General features: G+C 50.2%; 1 protein-coding gene across 1 annotated transcript in view; it reads right to left on the reverse strand.

Annotated features, from left to right (window-relative positions):
• The window catches only part of PKD1L1 (polycystin 1 like 1, transient receptor potential channel interacting), a 124,819-nt gene that overhangs the window by 20,411 nt on the left and 90,497 nt on the right, over positions 1 to 13,911 (reverse strand). The window contains 5 exon segments of the mRNA XM_053896689.1: positions 1,370 to 1,493; positions 5,507 to 5,617; positions 11,014 to 11,132; positions 12,874 to 13,026; positions 13,315 to 13,399. Of these exon segments, the coding sequence (XP_053752664.1) occupies positions 1,370 to 1,493; positions 5,507 to 5,617; positions 11,014 to 11,132; positions 12,874 to 13,026; positions 13,315 to 13,399 (592 nt within the window).

Consider the following 13,911-nt stretch of genomic DNA (forward strand, 5'->3'; position numbering starts at 1 on the left):
AGAGGGAGAGAGGAAGAGAGAGAGGGAGAGAGGGAGAAGAGAGAGAGAGAACAGCAGGGAAGGGGCGGAGAGAGGGAGGGAGAAAATCCCAAGCAGGCTCTGCACCATCAGCACAGACCCCGATGTGGGACTTGAAGTCACAAATCCTGAGATCATGACCTGAACCGAGATCAAGAGTCAGACACTCAACCGACTGCACGCCCCCGCCCCCCATCAGCTCCTGCTTTTTGCCTTTTTCTAAAGTGTCTCTGGCGTCATCCACGTGACAGCACAGAATACGATAAAAGTGGAATCAGAAACGCAGCCGACCCTTGAACAGCACACTTTACACTGCACGGATCCACTGACACGTGGGTTTCTTTAGATGAATACAAGACAGAACCGTCAATGTACTTTCTCTTCCTTAGGATTCTCTTAAGGAGATTTTCTCTTCTCCAGCTTACCATTATTATAAGGACACGATATATAATATATCTAATATGCAGAATATGTGTTCGTCAACTGTTTCTGCCGTTGGTAAGGCACAAGGTCAACAGTAAGCTGCCAGTAGTTAAGTTTTGAGGGCATCAAACCTTGCACGTGGAATTTCAACTGCGTGGGGGTCAGCACCTCTGACCTTGTGCTGTTCAAGGGTCACCTCTATGGTGTTTGAGAAATGCAGGACAAAATCATTTTATTTTCTTAAAGAAAGGCAGAACGTAGGGTCACCTGGGTGGCTCAGTCAGTTAAGTGTCTGACTTCGGCTCAGGTCATGACCTTGCAGTTCGTGGGTTCGAGCCCCACATCGGGCTCGGTGCTGACAACTCAGAGCCTGGAGCCTGCTTTGGGTTCTGTGTCTCCCTCTCTCTCTGCCCATCCCTCACTCGTGCTCTGGTCTGTCTCAAAAATAAACGTTAAAAAAAAGGTAGAACATAAAAGATAAACAAGGGACAGGGTTATATGAAATGCATATATTCACTGTAAGTTTTTTTTCAGAATTTGGGGAAAGCCTTGCCTCTCTCTGGAAGCTTCCTGGATGCTCCCCCTCTGTCCTGGGATGCCCTGTGTCCTGTGTCACAGCATTTTGCACACTGATCTAGCCTTCTGTCCCCACTGGCCCACAAGCTCTGGTGGAGCCCAGCCTCCGGCCCAGCCTGGCGACTTCAGGCATCCAGAGGTGCTGGTGCAGCTAAGGCAGGTGCACGGATCTGGAGCAAATTCGTGCTGGGCCTAGAAGCAGCAAGATGCACCCACAGCCAGGAGCTGCTGGCCCACAACCTAGAAGTCATTCACGAGCACGCAGTGTTGCAGGTCAGGTGTTTGACGATCTCGCCCACCGTGACATACTTCCCCGCAACGACCCCATGTTGAAGGGCGGACAGAAGCCCACCTGAGCACGTGGCACACCGGCTGTGTGGGCGCCTCGCCCGTGCAGGCCATCCAGCAGCGTGGTCAGACTCCAGTCCCACCAGGCCCCCACACTTGTCAGGCCGCCGGAGGAGCTCCTGGCATTCCTGAGCACAAGAGCAGAAAAAGGATATTTTTCTGTAATGTACGTTTGCAGTACCTACAGGAATAAAAGTGGGGCTGTCCGCAGCACGGGGTATGGTGTGATTCTGGATCGTGCTCTGCTCCTCGGTGATAGGTGGGAAGACCGCACAGTGATGAAGCCACCTGTCCCTTCGCTCACCTGTTCACTCGACAAACTTCACCGTGTGCCGGGCACAGGTGGGGAGAGAGAAATCATGCCCTGGCCCTCTTGTGGGGAAACAAACAATAAATCAAATAAATAAGCAAAATGGAGGCTGTGTCAGGGGTCCACATTCAGGAGAGGAAGCTAAATCGTAGGAACCCGAAGGCAACGAGGGAGTGAGCCGCATGGACGTCAGAGGGAGAGTGTTCCAGGCGGGGACGGTGAGGCAGAGGCTTGGACAGGCACGAGCCTGTGAGGTCAAGGAAGGGCGTGGGGGGCGGTGTGGCCAGTGCAGAGTGAGCACCAGGAGGGGACCAGAGGAACAGGGGGCCCGGGACCCACGGGTAGAGACACAGCCCCCTCTCCACACCACTGCCTGATGGACGGCCTCCCTGTTTCTTCCCTAAAGACCCAGAATGGCCGCCAAGCCTCCCAAGACAGCCTGAGTGTTCAGTGAATAGGCACAGACCGGGGGCAGGACGACACATAGTAGGGGGTCAACAAATGTGGGTCTGGTTTTCTTCCAATTAATTTTTATGACTCTTGTCAGATATCTGTTTCACTTTTCCAGCAAGGAACCGAAGTAAGGGACCGCCGGAATTCCGAGCTGACAACACGGATGGTTTCTGCTTGCTCAGACAACGCAGTGAAGCCACGCGCACGGGCCCGAGCCGCACATGGCTGCACAAGGAGCAGACATGTGGCTCCGAGCTGCAGTCGAATGGAAAACGAAACGTTAAACTTCTTTAGAGAGAGGACGAAATACTTTGCCCTGCCTCGAAAACACGTCTTTACATGTGGCTTCACAGAAAGGACCCTTAGCCATGGCAAGGATGCTGTGCGCCTAACACCCCCACGGCGATGGCAACCGGTCTCACGTCTTACTACATCCGGGCCTCCCTCCACGAGGAGGGGGGACCGGGACACTTCTCGGCGGAGGTCATGTTGTGGGAAAGCGACGAGAAGTTAGGAAGTGACATGAACTCCAGTCATCCAAGGACACAATTTCTTGTTCTCCACGTGTGCGGAGAGCAGGGGGTGAGCCAAACAATCCAAGAGTGTTCTCGCTCCGTATCAGAGCTACTAAATCAATCAGGCCCACAGAGCTGGCTAAACGTCGCAAAAATAAAGTCAGCGGCTATTTTCCGCTTACGGCCCTTGGATGGCGTGACTATTTCATGTACTGGCGCCTTATTGGGTGGTTTGCTTCTGTTTAACTTGGGACTTTCACGGAGACTTGATAGAGTCCAGAAAAACTTCAGATAAAACTTAAATATGATGGAACCCAATCTCATGATCGTTGTTTTTCTATGACAGAAGAAATCAAGCTGCCCAGCTGCCTCGCTGTGCAGATGGGGATACGCAGGCCCAGGGTCAACGGACTTGCCCGAGTCCCCTACTAAGCAAACAAAGCCCGGTCCCTCAAATAGACGTAGTTGGTTCTTCCTGGATGCTGGCAAACGCTGAACCCTGAAAAGCTGTTGAATTTTTAGGATTAGGTACCAGGGGAGGGTAGGGGGAGAGGGTCCCCCTTGAGGCATCCCAGTACAAGCCAGGACACATCAATACCCCTCCCCTGCCCGGTGGCCGGCACATCCAGAGGTAGTGAGATTTTGCGTCGCAGTGGGAGACACAGGTCTACACAAACCAACGGGACCAGCATCTGAGCCACAAATCCAAGCATATCCATTGCTCTACATGTGAGACTTTGCACAAATATTATCTCAGCTGTGATGTTTCTGATTTGGGGACCGAGAGGAACTTCTCGTATGAGAAGTATGTCAAGTAATGCTGACTTACAAAATAGGAGATCAAAAATAAACAATCCGAGCCAGAAATATCTCCGGTTTTCATCTCCTTTTCCAGAGAGAACCACCCAAATGGTCACTTTGCTTTGCACGCAGCGCCTCCTGCTGGCCTAACATGTGCCTGTGTGCAAGTGGGCGGGAAGCTGAGAAGTTGGTCATTAATGGAACTAACTGCGGTTGCTGCAAAGGTGGGGGGCAGTTGCACTGCTAGAACATTCTCTGGTGAGCAGCTGTGTTCCTGTGTTCAGTACAGAGTCCAGACTCATGAACGTGGACATCCTGCTCCCAATACTAGTGGGCCCTAAACCTGCATTTGGTAGCCATCACCTGGGTGGGCGTCAATCACCACCTCTCTCATAGAAGACCAAAGCAAATATGTCCTTAAGTAATAGGTAAATTAAATGGATTTGCCAGCCACCCACATATGTTCCCCTGACATCAACAAAAATAAAGTCCATCAAGTTGAATTAGTCAAAGGCAACAAATTCATAGAAAAAAAATCCAGGAATGTGTTTCAAAATATTCTCCAGAGAGTGGCACCTGGGTGGCTCACTCGGTTAAGCGCCTGACTTTGCTCAGGTCATGATCTCATGGTTCGTGAGCTTGAGTCCCGCATCAGGCTCTGTGCTAGTATCTCAGAGCCTGGAGCCTGCTTTGGATTCTGTGTCTCCCTTTCTCTGCCCCTCACCCACTCACGCTCTGTCTCTTTCTCTCTCAAAAATAAATAAACATTTAAAATTTATTTTTTAATATTCTCCAGAGAAAGAGAAAGTAGATGTTGGAACACGGTATTTTATTTCCGCCTCCTTGACCACAGTAAAGAATCTATATGAGTTTGTGTCATGCACTTCAGAAATCAAAGCCAAACTTCTTTGAAAAGAACTCTCAGACTGAATATTTTTTGGCAGGAGAAAATAAAGTCACTTAATAACAACTTTAAAAAAAAAAAAAAGGAACGGGCACATTAAGTGTCCACATTGATACAGTTCATGTCCCAATTTTGGAACCACCAAAATGCGGAGAAAATTATGGCATAACAAAATGCTGTCCGTGGTTGCCTCTGGATGGTAGTGTTTTTTTTTATTATTATTATTGAGCATTTTCTGCTTTCTATGTTTCCATTCTTCTGTGTTTACCCACAATGAATATGTACTATTAACAGCAGGAAGAAACAAATGAGCATGTGAGAAATGGTAGACAACTCGAGGGTCTTACCACTGCTTGAAACTGCGGCCATTGGTTATGAATCACAGCAACCTTTGGCTGAAAAACTCAGATGTTCTCCGCAAAAAAACAAACAAACAAAAAAAACAAAAAAAACCCCCACAAAAACAACCTCAATAACCTGATTTAGCATCTTCGCGCCAGACCTTAAGGTACCTCAAAATATCGTTTCGCTATTAATGAAACTGAGATGCTATAAATGTGCCCAAAGTCTGCCAAAAAGAGGCCTCCTGTCAACAGTGGGGACAGCAGTGCCCAAGCCAATCTGACAGTTTTTTCCAGATTTCACATGCGGGATAAGTGGTGAAACACCCTCTCTGGACCTCAATTTTGTAAAAGGAAAGTGTCCCAAGGGAGAGGATGGATCCCTTTCTTCTCTGACAGATGGCCTGTAATAGCAGACAGACAGACTTTTGTTCAAAATAACAGAGTAGGGGCAGCTGGGTGGCTCAGGGGGTTGGGCGCCCGACTTCAGTTCAGGTCATGACCTTGTGGTTCGTGAGTTCAAGCCCCGTGTCAGGCTCTGTGCTGACAGCTCAGAGCCTGGAGCCTGCTTCAGATTCTGTGTCTCCCTCTCTCTCTGCCCTGCTCCCACTCATATGCACACACACGCTCTCTCTCTCTCTCAAGAATAAACAAACATTACAAAAAATTCCTACTGAAAAAAAAAAGTAACAGAGTAAAGTAACCCTCACCCTGGAAGCCCAGGCTCCAGGACCGCCCCCGTCGGTGATGCTGTCCATGACAAACCAGTCCTTACGCGGTGGCCCTGGGTTCAGAGAAGTCTGAACAAACATCCTACCTTGTAAACTCATTCCGGATAGCTTGATTGAGGGAATATTCATCCTGGGAGACTTTCCCACACAGTACAAACCAATGCAGGAGCAGCATGAGGGTGTACATGCAAACGTCTCTGTAAGAAACACAGTTTAAAATTGGCGTCCACACAGACCCTGTGTGCACAGACCCAGCAAAATATTTTTCGTGGAATGGACCTTTGAAACCCCTGGGTGAATTTTTGTATAAGTTGAAGTATGTACTGAGGTTCTTTTTTTTTTTTCCCCACACATTGAAATCCAATTTTCCTAGCACCATTTTTTTTTTTAAAGTAGGCTTCATGCCCAGCATGGAACCCAGCATGGAGCTTGAACTCACCACTCTGGGATCAAGATGTGAGCTGAGATCAAAAGTCGGACACTTAACTGACTGGGAGCCACCCAGGCACCCCTCCTTGTACCATTTTTAAAAAATTGTCTTACATTTATTTATTGTTGAGAGACAGAGAGAGACAGTGTGTGAGCTGGGAAGGGGCAGAGAGAGAGAGGGAGACACAGAATCAGAAACAAGCTCCAGGCCCCGAGCTGTCACCACAGAGCCTGCTTGGGATTCTCTCTCCCTGTCTCTCTCTCTGTTTCAAAATAAATAAGTAAACTTTTTTTTAATGTTCATTTTATTTTTGAGAGAGAGAAACAGAACATGAGCAGGGAGGGGCAGAGAGAGGGAGACCCAGAATCCGAAGCAGGCTCCAGGCTCCGAGCTGTCAGCCCAGAGCCTGACGCGGGGCTCGAACCCACAAACTGTGAGATCATGACCTGAGCCAAAGTCGGTCCCTCAACCAACTGTGCCACCCAGGCGCCCCTACTGGTACCATTTTTAAAAAGGCTACCCTTTCTCCAATGAGACGGGCCTTCGTGTCCCATCAAAAAATCAACTGAGTGTATTTGTGTTGGTCTGTCCATCTGTCCCTGATCTTTGGGTCTGTTCTATCACCAATCCCATGGTGTCTTGGTTGCCGAGGCTTTACGGTAAGTCCTAAAGTCAGTCCTCTGGCTTTGTTTGTTCTTTTCCAGAATTGTTCTGGTACCCTAATTCTTGCGCTTTCTATTGAAGTTTCAGAATCAGCGTGTCAAGATCTATTAAAAAGCTTGCGGGACGCTGGTTGGGAGTACACTGAGTTCCTATGGATCACTTGGGAAGAACTCACACCTTCACACAAGGATCCTGGCCAACGGACAGGTCTCTCCGTGTCTTTACATCTTCTTGGATGTCTTTCATTAGTGTTCTGTGGTTTTCAGCATACAAATTCTGCACGTGTTCTTGGATCTGTATCCAAGAGCTTCACTTCTGTTGTACTACTGTATACGCTATTCCTTTGTGTACTTTAAATTCCAGCTGTTCCCTGCTGGTGGTTGGGAACAGAACCGACTGCAGGGTGACGTTTCTCCTGCAGCTTTTCTCAATTCACGTAGGGGTTCTAGGAGCCTTTTTCACGGAATATTTGAGAGTTTTCTGTACGGACTAGTCCCGTCCTCTTGCAAGAGGCTGTGTTATTTCTTCTTTTCAAACTGGTAAACTGTGTATTTCCTCTTCCTGCCTATGGCATGGGCTAGGCCTTATAACAGGAGGTTTAATCAGGGAGAGACGAGGGGACATCCTTGCCTTGTTTCTGATTCCTAAAAGCACGCCCTGGGGCACCTGGGAGGCTCAGCCGGTTAAACGTCCAACTCTTGATCTCAGCTCAGGTCATGGTCTTGCAGTTTGTGAGTTCGAGCCCCATGTCGGGCTCTGTGCTGACAGCGTGGAGCCTGTTTGGGATTCTGTCTCCCTCTCTCTCTGTCCCTCCCCTGCTTGCTCTCTATCTCTCTCTCAAATAAAAATAAACTTAAAAAAATTAATAAAAATTAAACCAAATTTAAAAATAAAAGCACACACTGTCTCACCACTAAGTGTGAGGTTAGGCGTAGGGTTTTCATGGATCCCCTTTATTGTTTTACGGAAGTTCTTTTCTATTCCTAGTTTGCACAGATGTTTTTTCTCCATGAATGAATGTCTAATCTGGTCAAATGGTTTCTTCTGCATCTATCGAGATGATCAGATAGTTTTTCTTCCTTGCTCTGTGGATACAGTGGATTCCATTCACGGTTTCCTGCTTCGGCCTCTCTTGCCTCCTCAGGCAGCACCCCTACTTGGGTGGAGGGAACTGGCGCTGTCGCTGCTCCCCTCTCTCTCTGTCCTGCTTCCCGGGGACCCCAGCACGTGCTCTCTTGTCAGCTGCAAGTTAGCACAAAAACGTGACCAGACTAGGACCAGGCCCTTTGGGGTAGGTTCCCTCCTGGGTGATGTGTTTCCCACCAGGAGACACATAATGTCTGGTTCTTTCTTCTTTTCTTCATGGTGGCCTTTGTGGATGATTGATGCTTAGACTCGTTCATTCATTAAAGGCTGAAAAATGGTCCAATCCTATCATTTTGTTTTCATCTGTTAGCTGGAATACCTCTGTAAAGAGAAATATTCCTTCCCTGTTATGTGATTTCCCAGGGGCAGTTTGGGAAGACGGGACCGATACTTTGTTACCGGCTTTTTGAAAGTTGGTTCCCACATATCTGCCAGCGCCAATCAATTACATTTCTGGTGTCATGGCAAATCGATGGATATTTGATGAGCTTTAATTCATTGTTACCAAGATCTCTATCATGATCTCTGATTTCATGTCTAATTACCCATCTCTGACCCACTCAAGCCTCTTCAAACTGGCTTCCGAGTCTAGTTATTAATTGTTTCCTTGCTTACCAAATGTTCCAGGCTTATCTTACACGTTTTCTATCACAGACTTGAAATCATGAAATCCAACGATACCTGTTTCTTTTGGGTGGAAAACGGTATTTGTACACCAGGATCTAGGCTACAGTTGCTCATTGCCCCTGGGTTTTTTCTAGGCCTTTTCTTGGTAGACAGATGTAGAAAAAATTTTTTTCCTTATTAAAAAAAAAACTATTATTTCATACTTATACTTTTTCTTAAAGCATTTCTTTGAAAAATTTTTCAATGTTTACTTACTCTTGAGAGACAGACAGAGAGAGAGAGACAGGGCTTGAGTAGGGAAGGGGCAAAGAGAGAGACACACACACAGAATCCGAAGCAGGCTTCAGGCTCTGAGCTGTCAGCACAGAGCCCAACGCGGGGCTCGAACTCACAAACCATGAGATCATGACCTGGGCGAAGTCGGACAGTCAACTGACTAAGTCACCCAGGCGCCCCTTTGTAAAGCATTTTTAATGTTTATTTATTTTTGAGAGAGAGAGAGAGAGAGAGAGAGAGACGGAGCATGAGTGGGGAAGGCGCAGAGAGAGGGAGACACAGAATCCAAAGCAGGTTCCAGGCTCTGAGCTGTCAGCACAGAGCCCAACGCTGGGCTTGAACCCACGAACAGCGAGATCATGACTGAAGTCGAAGTCAGACGCTTAACCCACTGAGCCACCCAGGCACCCCAACATATTTACAGTCACTTTTAATTCAAAGTCAGGACTATAACGTTTTAACTTCTTCAGACTCAAATCTGCACCTCCTTTCTCCCACACTGAGAATTAGGAAGTCACAGAATCCCTCATTTGCCACATCCCACACGAACCAGAGCTCAGAATGAAGACAAGAACGCTGCGCTAATGACAAATACCCTTGTGGAACCCACTGGATGACTTTCTCTCTAGTTTCTCTGTTGTTAGGGAGCAGGCTTGTAAGGTCAAATGTTTTCATCTTGAGGCAAATTTTTGAAAATCCTATTCCTTTTCTGTCCCCTAAGTAGCAATTTCTTAAAGTGGTAGGAAATCCCTCGTTCTACTGAGGACAAGCAGATGCACAGAAACTCGATTCCTAGCGGTTGGCCGAGTGGCGGGTAGCCCACACGTACATTCTTTCCCACCTGCTTCTCTCCTGTAACAGAGAGGTGTCCCCCGTCTGTGCGGACAGTCCTCGTGCTCCAGGTGCCCTGGCCTCCCGCAAGACAGCGGGGTTATTTTTAGGCTCTTTCTACGGCAGAAGGTCCCGCACGGCCTGTCTCGTGCCTGGGTCGTCTCGAGGTTTTGCTGACGCGCTTCCTGGAGTGGGGCCGCCGGGTCGAGGCAAATGCATCTGTGACGGTGTGGGGCTTCCCAGGTCCCCACGGGGGCGGTTCCATTCCACACTCACACGGGCGCTATGTGACAGCATCTCTTCCCCGTCAGCTCACCCACCAACCACTGCAGATTTCTGCACTTTTAGTCTGCAATTCACTCGCTTATGAGCCCAAGTGCTATCCTCACCTGTTGGCTTCCTGAGCCCAGTTTTGTTCTAAAGAGTTGTTGGTCTTTTTTCCATTTATTTAAACCTCTTCGTATGTTAAGATACTCCTCTTAGTTTGTCACTGTCTTTTTACTTTACGTATGACATCTTATGTCGCACCAGGTGTCTCTTCTTTGAGTCTGACGTCCCCAAATTTGTTTCCTCTTCTGTTTCTGGATTTTAGGTCACAGGGACGTTTTCCTCACCCACAGGTCACAGAGAAATTGACACGCACTTTCTTCTGGGACTTGCATGGTTCTGTTTTCACATTTAAATCTTCATCTGCTTGGAATTTGCACGTCTTATGACAAAAGCATCCAGTTATTTATTTGTTTTTACGCTTCTCTCATGACCGTTCAATTATTCCTGGTTAAAAGCTCCCTCGTTTTTCTGAAGATCTGAGATGGTGCCTTTGTCACACACTCACATCGGGTGGCATTTGCATTTGGGTCAATTTCCGGACCTCCTCATCCATTCCGTGGGGCCGTCTCTTATTCGTGTGCCCAGAGCCACGCTCTTCGGGGGCTGCGGTCTTACCGTCACAGTCAGCAGAGTGAGCCCCATGCGCTGGCTCTGCCTTCTGGGGTTTTCCTGGCCGGTTCTCCATGTTCCTTCTTCCAGAGTGACTCAATCATGGGCCAGAACAAGTGATGAAGGAGGAGGAGGAGGAGAAAGAAAAGAAAACCAGAAAGGTCTGCTGGCCGTTGATTGAGCGTGCGTTACAGTTGTAAGCTAATGTTAGACGGCACTCTAGAAGACAGGTGTTGTCTTCCCAGTCGAGAAGAGGAGAAGAGGGCATGTGTTTCTTTCTAAGTCATCCTCACGTTACCCGGCTGCACTCGCTTCTCCTCTACCTGATGCCTGTGTGGATCTCTTGTGTTTTATTTCCCTGACCCGCTAAACAGTCCTCTCAAATATGTGAAGGGCCCTGCGTTTTGCATTTTCGTTTTATAGCCTGTTACCTGACTCAATTCCCTTCTGCCTGTTTTCTTGTTCATTTTTGTAGGATTTTCTAGACTGTTAGTCATGGCACATGCAAACGGAAAAGACTCAGCCTCCTGCAAACCTGCTCTCTCTGGACCCACCGTCCCCTTGGTGCCCCTCCCCTGCGGCTGAGTCCCCACCCGCATGCCACAACCCCTGCTCCCAGGCTACCAGCGCCCCCTCTGCAGGAGGGTGGGAGCAGAGCCACCCCGTCGGGCCACCACCCACCTCAGGGCCACCCGCATCCGGGTCTCTCTCCTCATCCTCTCCCTGGTGACGCTGAGCTGGGCCGCGGACGGTGGACGTGCCCAGCGCAGGCGGCGTGCTCGCTGTCGGGCAGCCACCATCTGTGGGGACGACAGCGCTGTGAGCCGGGGACCACGGATAAGGGCAGGAGGTCCCGCAGTCCGGACTGTTCATGCGGCCTGGGGCTGGGGGCAGAGTCACATACAGCAGGCGGGCAGGCAGTGGGCCGGTGGGGGGGCAGGTCTCTGCCAGCTCTGGGGACAATGTCACTGCACAGGGGGAGCTGTCTGGCACCGACTGATTACAGGCATGGGTTAGGTGCTCGGGACGCCTAAGAAGTCAGAGACCCCTGTCCCGGGAGGTCACGTGGGTGGGGCCCTGGGGCAGGGATGCTCCCACCCCCTGCAGCCGTCGCACCGTCCTCAGTCCCAAGGAGGACAGGACGCACCGAGGGACACCTTGGGCGGGGGCACTTGGCCGCTAGCCCCGCATCAGGGCTGCACCTGTGACCGGGCTCAAACTGGAGGCCAAAGACACAGAAGGGCCAGCAGACCTGCCTCACAGGGGCGGCGACTGCCCGTGGGACAGAAGGAGAAAGAAAAGAGACCAGGAAGGTGAGAGAAACCAGAGCCATGTGCTGAGGGCCACCAAGTGCAGCAGGCATGTGGCCGAGCCTTGTGGCCCAGAGCCTCGTCACCACCCAGGTGGCCTCAGTCTAATTACATCACTGCTCCCAGCTTCACTGTGACTGATCTTACAGCAGGTGCAGTGACGCTCCCGCTGCACGAGGTGGTGGGAGAAACACGCTGAGTATGAACAAGTGGTCAGGGCGGGGCACACGCACGGCACGTGCTCTCCATCACCAGGGGGCCGACAGGTTACTCAGGCAATCATGCCATAGGCCAGTTAGCCTCAGGGCTCACTGGTCACCTGAGGAAGGACGGCAGTTGGGAGAGAAAGGTAGGGGTGAGGCCCATCAGTGAGCTGGGGCGTGTCCCTGGTCATTCCACAGGAGGACACGACACCTGCCGGGGACCAGCCCGTACCCTTCCGCACGGGAGACCTTCCTCTGCCTTCGTGTTGTCCACCCCACCCGAGAGAAGGTTGCACACACAAGGGGGGTACTGATGGGAGGAGGGGGAGGAAGCAGCAAGAATTAGATTTGTTGTGAAACGCACATGACTTAGAAGTTCTCCAAAATCATGGCCAAGAATTCTACTTCTTATCTGCTTCAATAGTTTAAAGTAGGCTCATGGGGCGCCCGGGTGGCTCAGCTGGTTGAGCATCTGACTTCCGCCCAGGTCACAATCTCACGGTTCGTGGGTTTGAGCCCCATGTCGGGCTTTGTGCTGACAGTTCAGAGTCTGGAACCTGCTTCTGATTCTGTGTCTCTGGCTCTCTCTGTCCCTCCCCCGCTCACACTCTGTCTCTCTCTTTTGAGAGAGACATGTTTTAATAAACATTAAAAAAAATAGTTTACAGTAGGCTCAGGCCATGATCTTGAGGTTCGTGCATTTGAGCCTCATGCTGGGCTCTGTGCTGACAGAGCAGAGCCTGGTTGGGATTCTCTCTCTCTCTCTGTCTCTCAAAATAAATAATAAAGTAAAAACTAAAAAAAATAAATACAATAGGCGACTGTTCTTGATGCTCTGATTTCTCCGGGATTGGGGCAGAGGTAAGGAAACAGGTCTTGAGTGCTCACGCATCGCGTACGGGCATGTGAAGCAGCAGAGAAACTACATCACACCCACGGGTCTCCAAAAACGCAGTCGAGTTTGAATCCAAAGAGGAAGTTCAGACCGGCCTGCGGAGGCTGGACCACGGCACCGAGGGCGGCCTCACCTCCTCCATCTGGCTTGCACGGTGGGCCGTGGGGGACCTTACACATCCTTCCAGCTCAGAGCCCAGGTCCTTGGTGGCCTCGCGCAGAGACTTGGTGAAGAAATGTGGGTCGTCTCTCTTTCTCCAGGCAAAGCCCAAGGCCACGAGGCCGACCTGGAAGGAGAAATTAGACAAGGCACCGTCCTCGTCCCCCATCCCTGTGACCCACGGAGCTGTCTCAGTCACAGGCTCAGGCGCACCCTAGTGTCACCTGTCTGGGATTCCTTGCCCACCCACTCTCCGGGAGAGGCGGGTCCAGAGCCTCTGTGTCCCAAGGCTCCGTGTCCTCGAGTGAAAAATGGGGTTGGAGAGATGTCATCACGTGTCACCTGAATGGAGCCCTGGCTCCACGTCCAGGCCCCTGCTGACAGGAAGGGACCCCAGCAGGAGGGCCCCACTCACCAGAAGTGGCTGGGTGACAAAAACACAGCACAGCACGGACAGGGTCAGCAGGTGCAGCCACTGTGCACATTGTGTCGGGTTAAACCTGTCCCCAGGGAGAGAGCAGCCGTCAGTACCTGCCTATCTGTGCACAGGACACCAGGCCTGAGGGTCTGCGTCCTCGTGATGGTGCGACTGTGGGCAGCAGTGGTGGGCCTGTGGCGGAGAAGGGGCAGTGGCGGTGGGCGCCCTGTTGTTCTGCCCAAAGAAGGGAGTTCTATCTGTCTGGAGGGGATGTCAACCCCGCAACAGAGAAAGGAAAGCCCAGCACAGGGACAGAGAGCATGGGCGGGGAGGGGTAATAATAATGACAATAAACTTTGCATCTGCAAAGCACTGAGCCTGGAGGACTTCATTTGCTCCTTCTAAAATCTTACAAACTAGGTACTGTGAATGTTCCCATTTCACAGAGGAGCAAACTGAGGCACAGAGAGGTTTTTTTTTTTTTTTTAAGTAACTTGTCCATCATCACCAGGTGAGTCAATATATGCATGAAGAAAGGGAAGAGTCAAGGGCAGAGGGGCAAGTATCTTGGTTTTATGGCTGCTCCTCCTGGGC

Source organism: Panthera pardus, unplaced genomic scaffold (assembly GCF_024362965.1).
Source record: "Panthera pardus isolate Hobbes unplaced genomic scaffold, ASM2436296v1 HiC_scaffold_8, whole genome shotgun sequence".
NCBI lineage: Eukaryota > Metazoa > Chordata > Mammalia > Carnivora > Felidae > Panthera > Panthera pardus.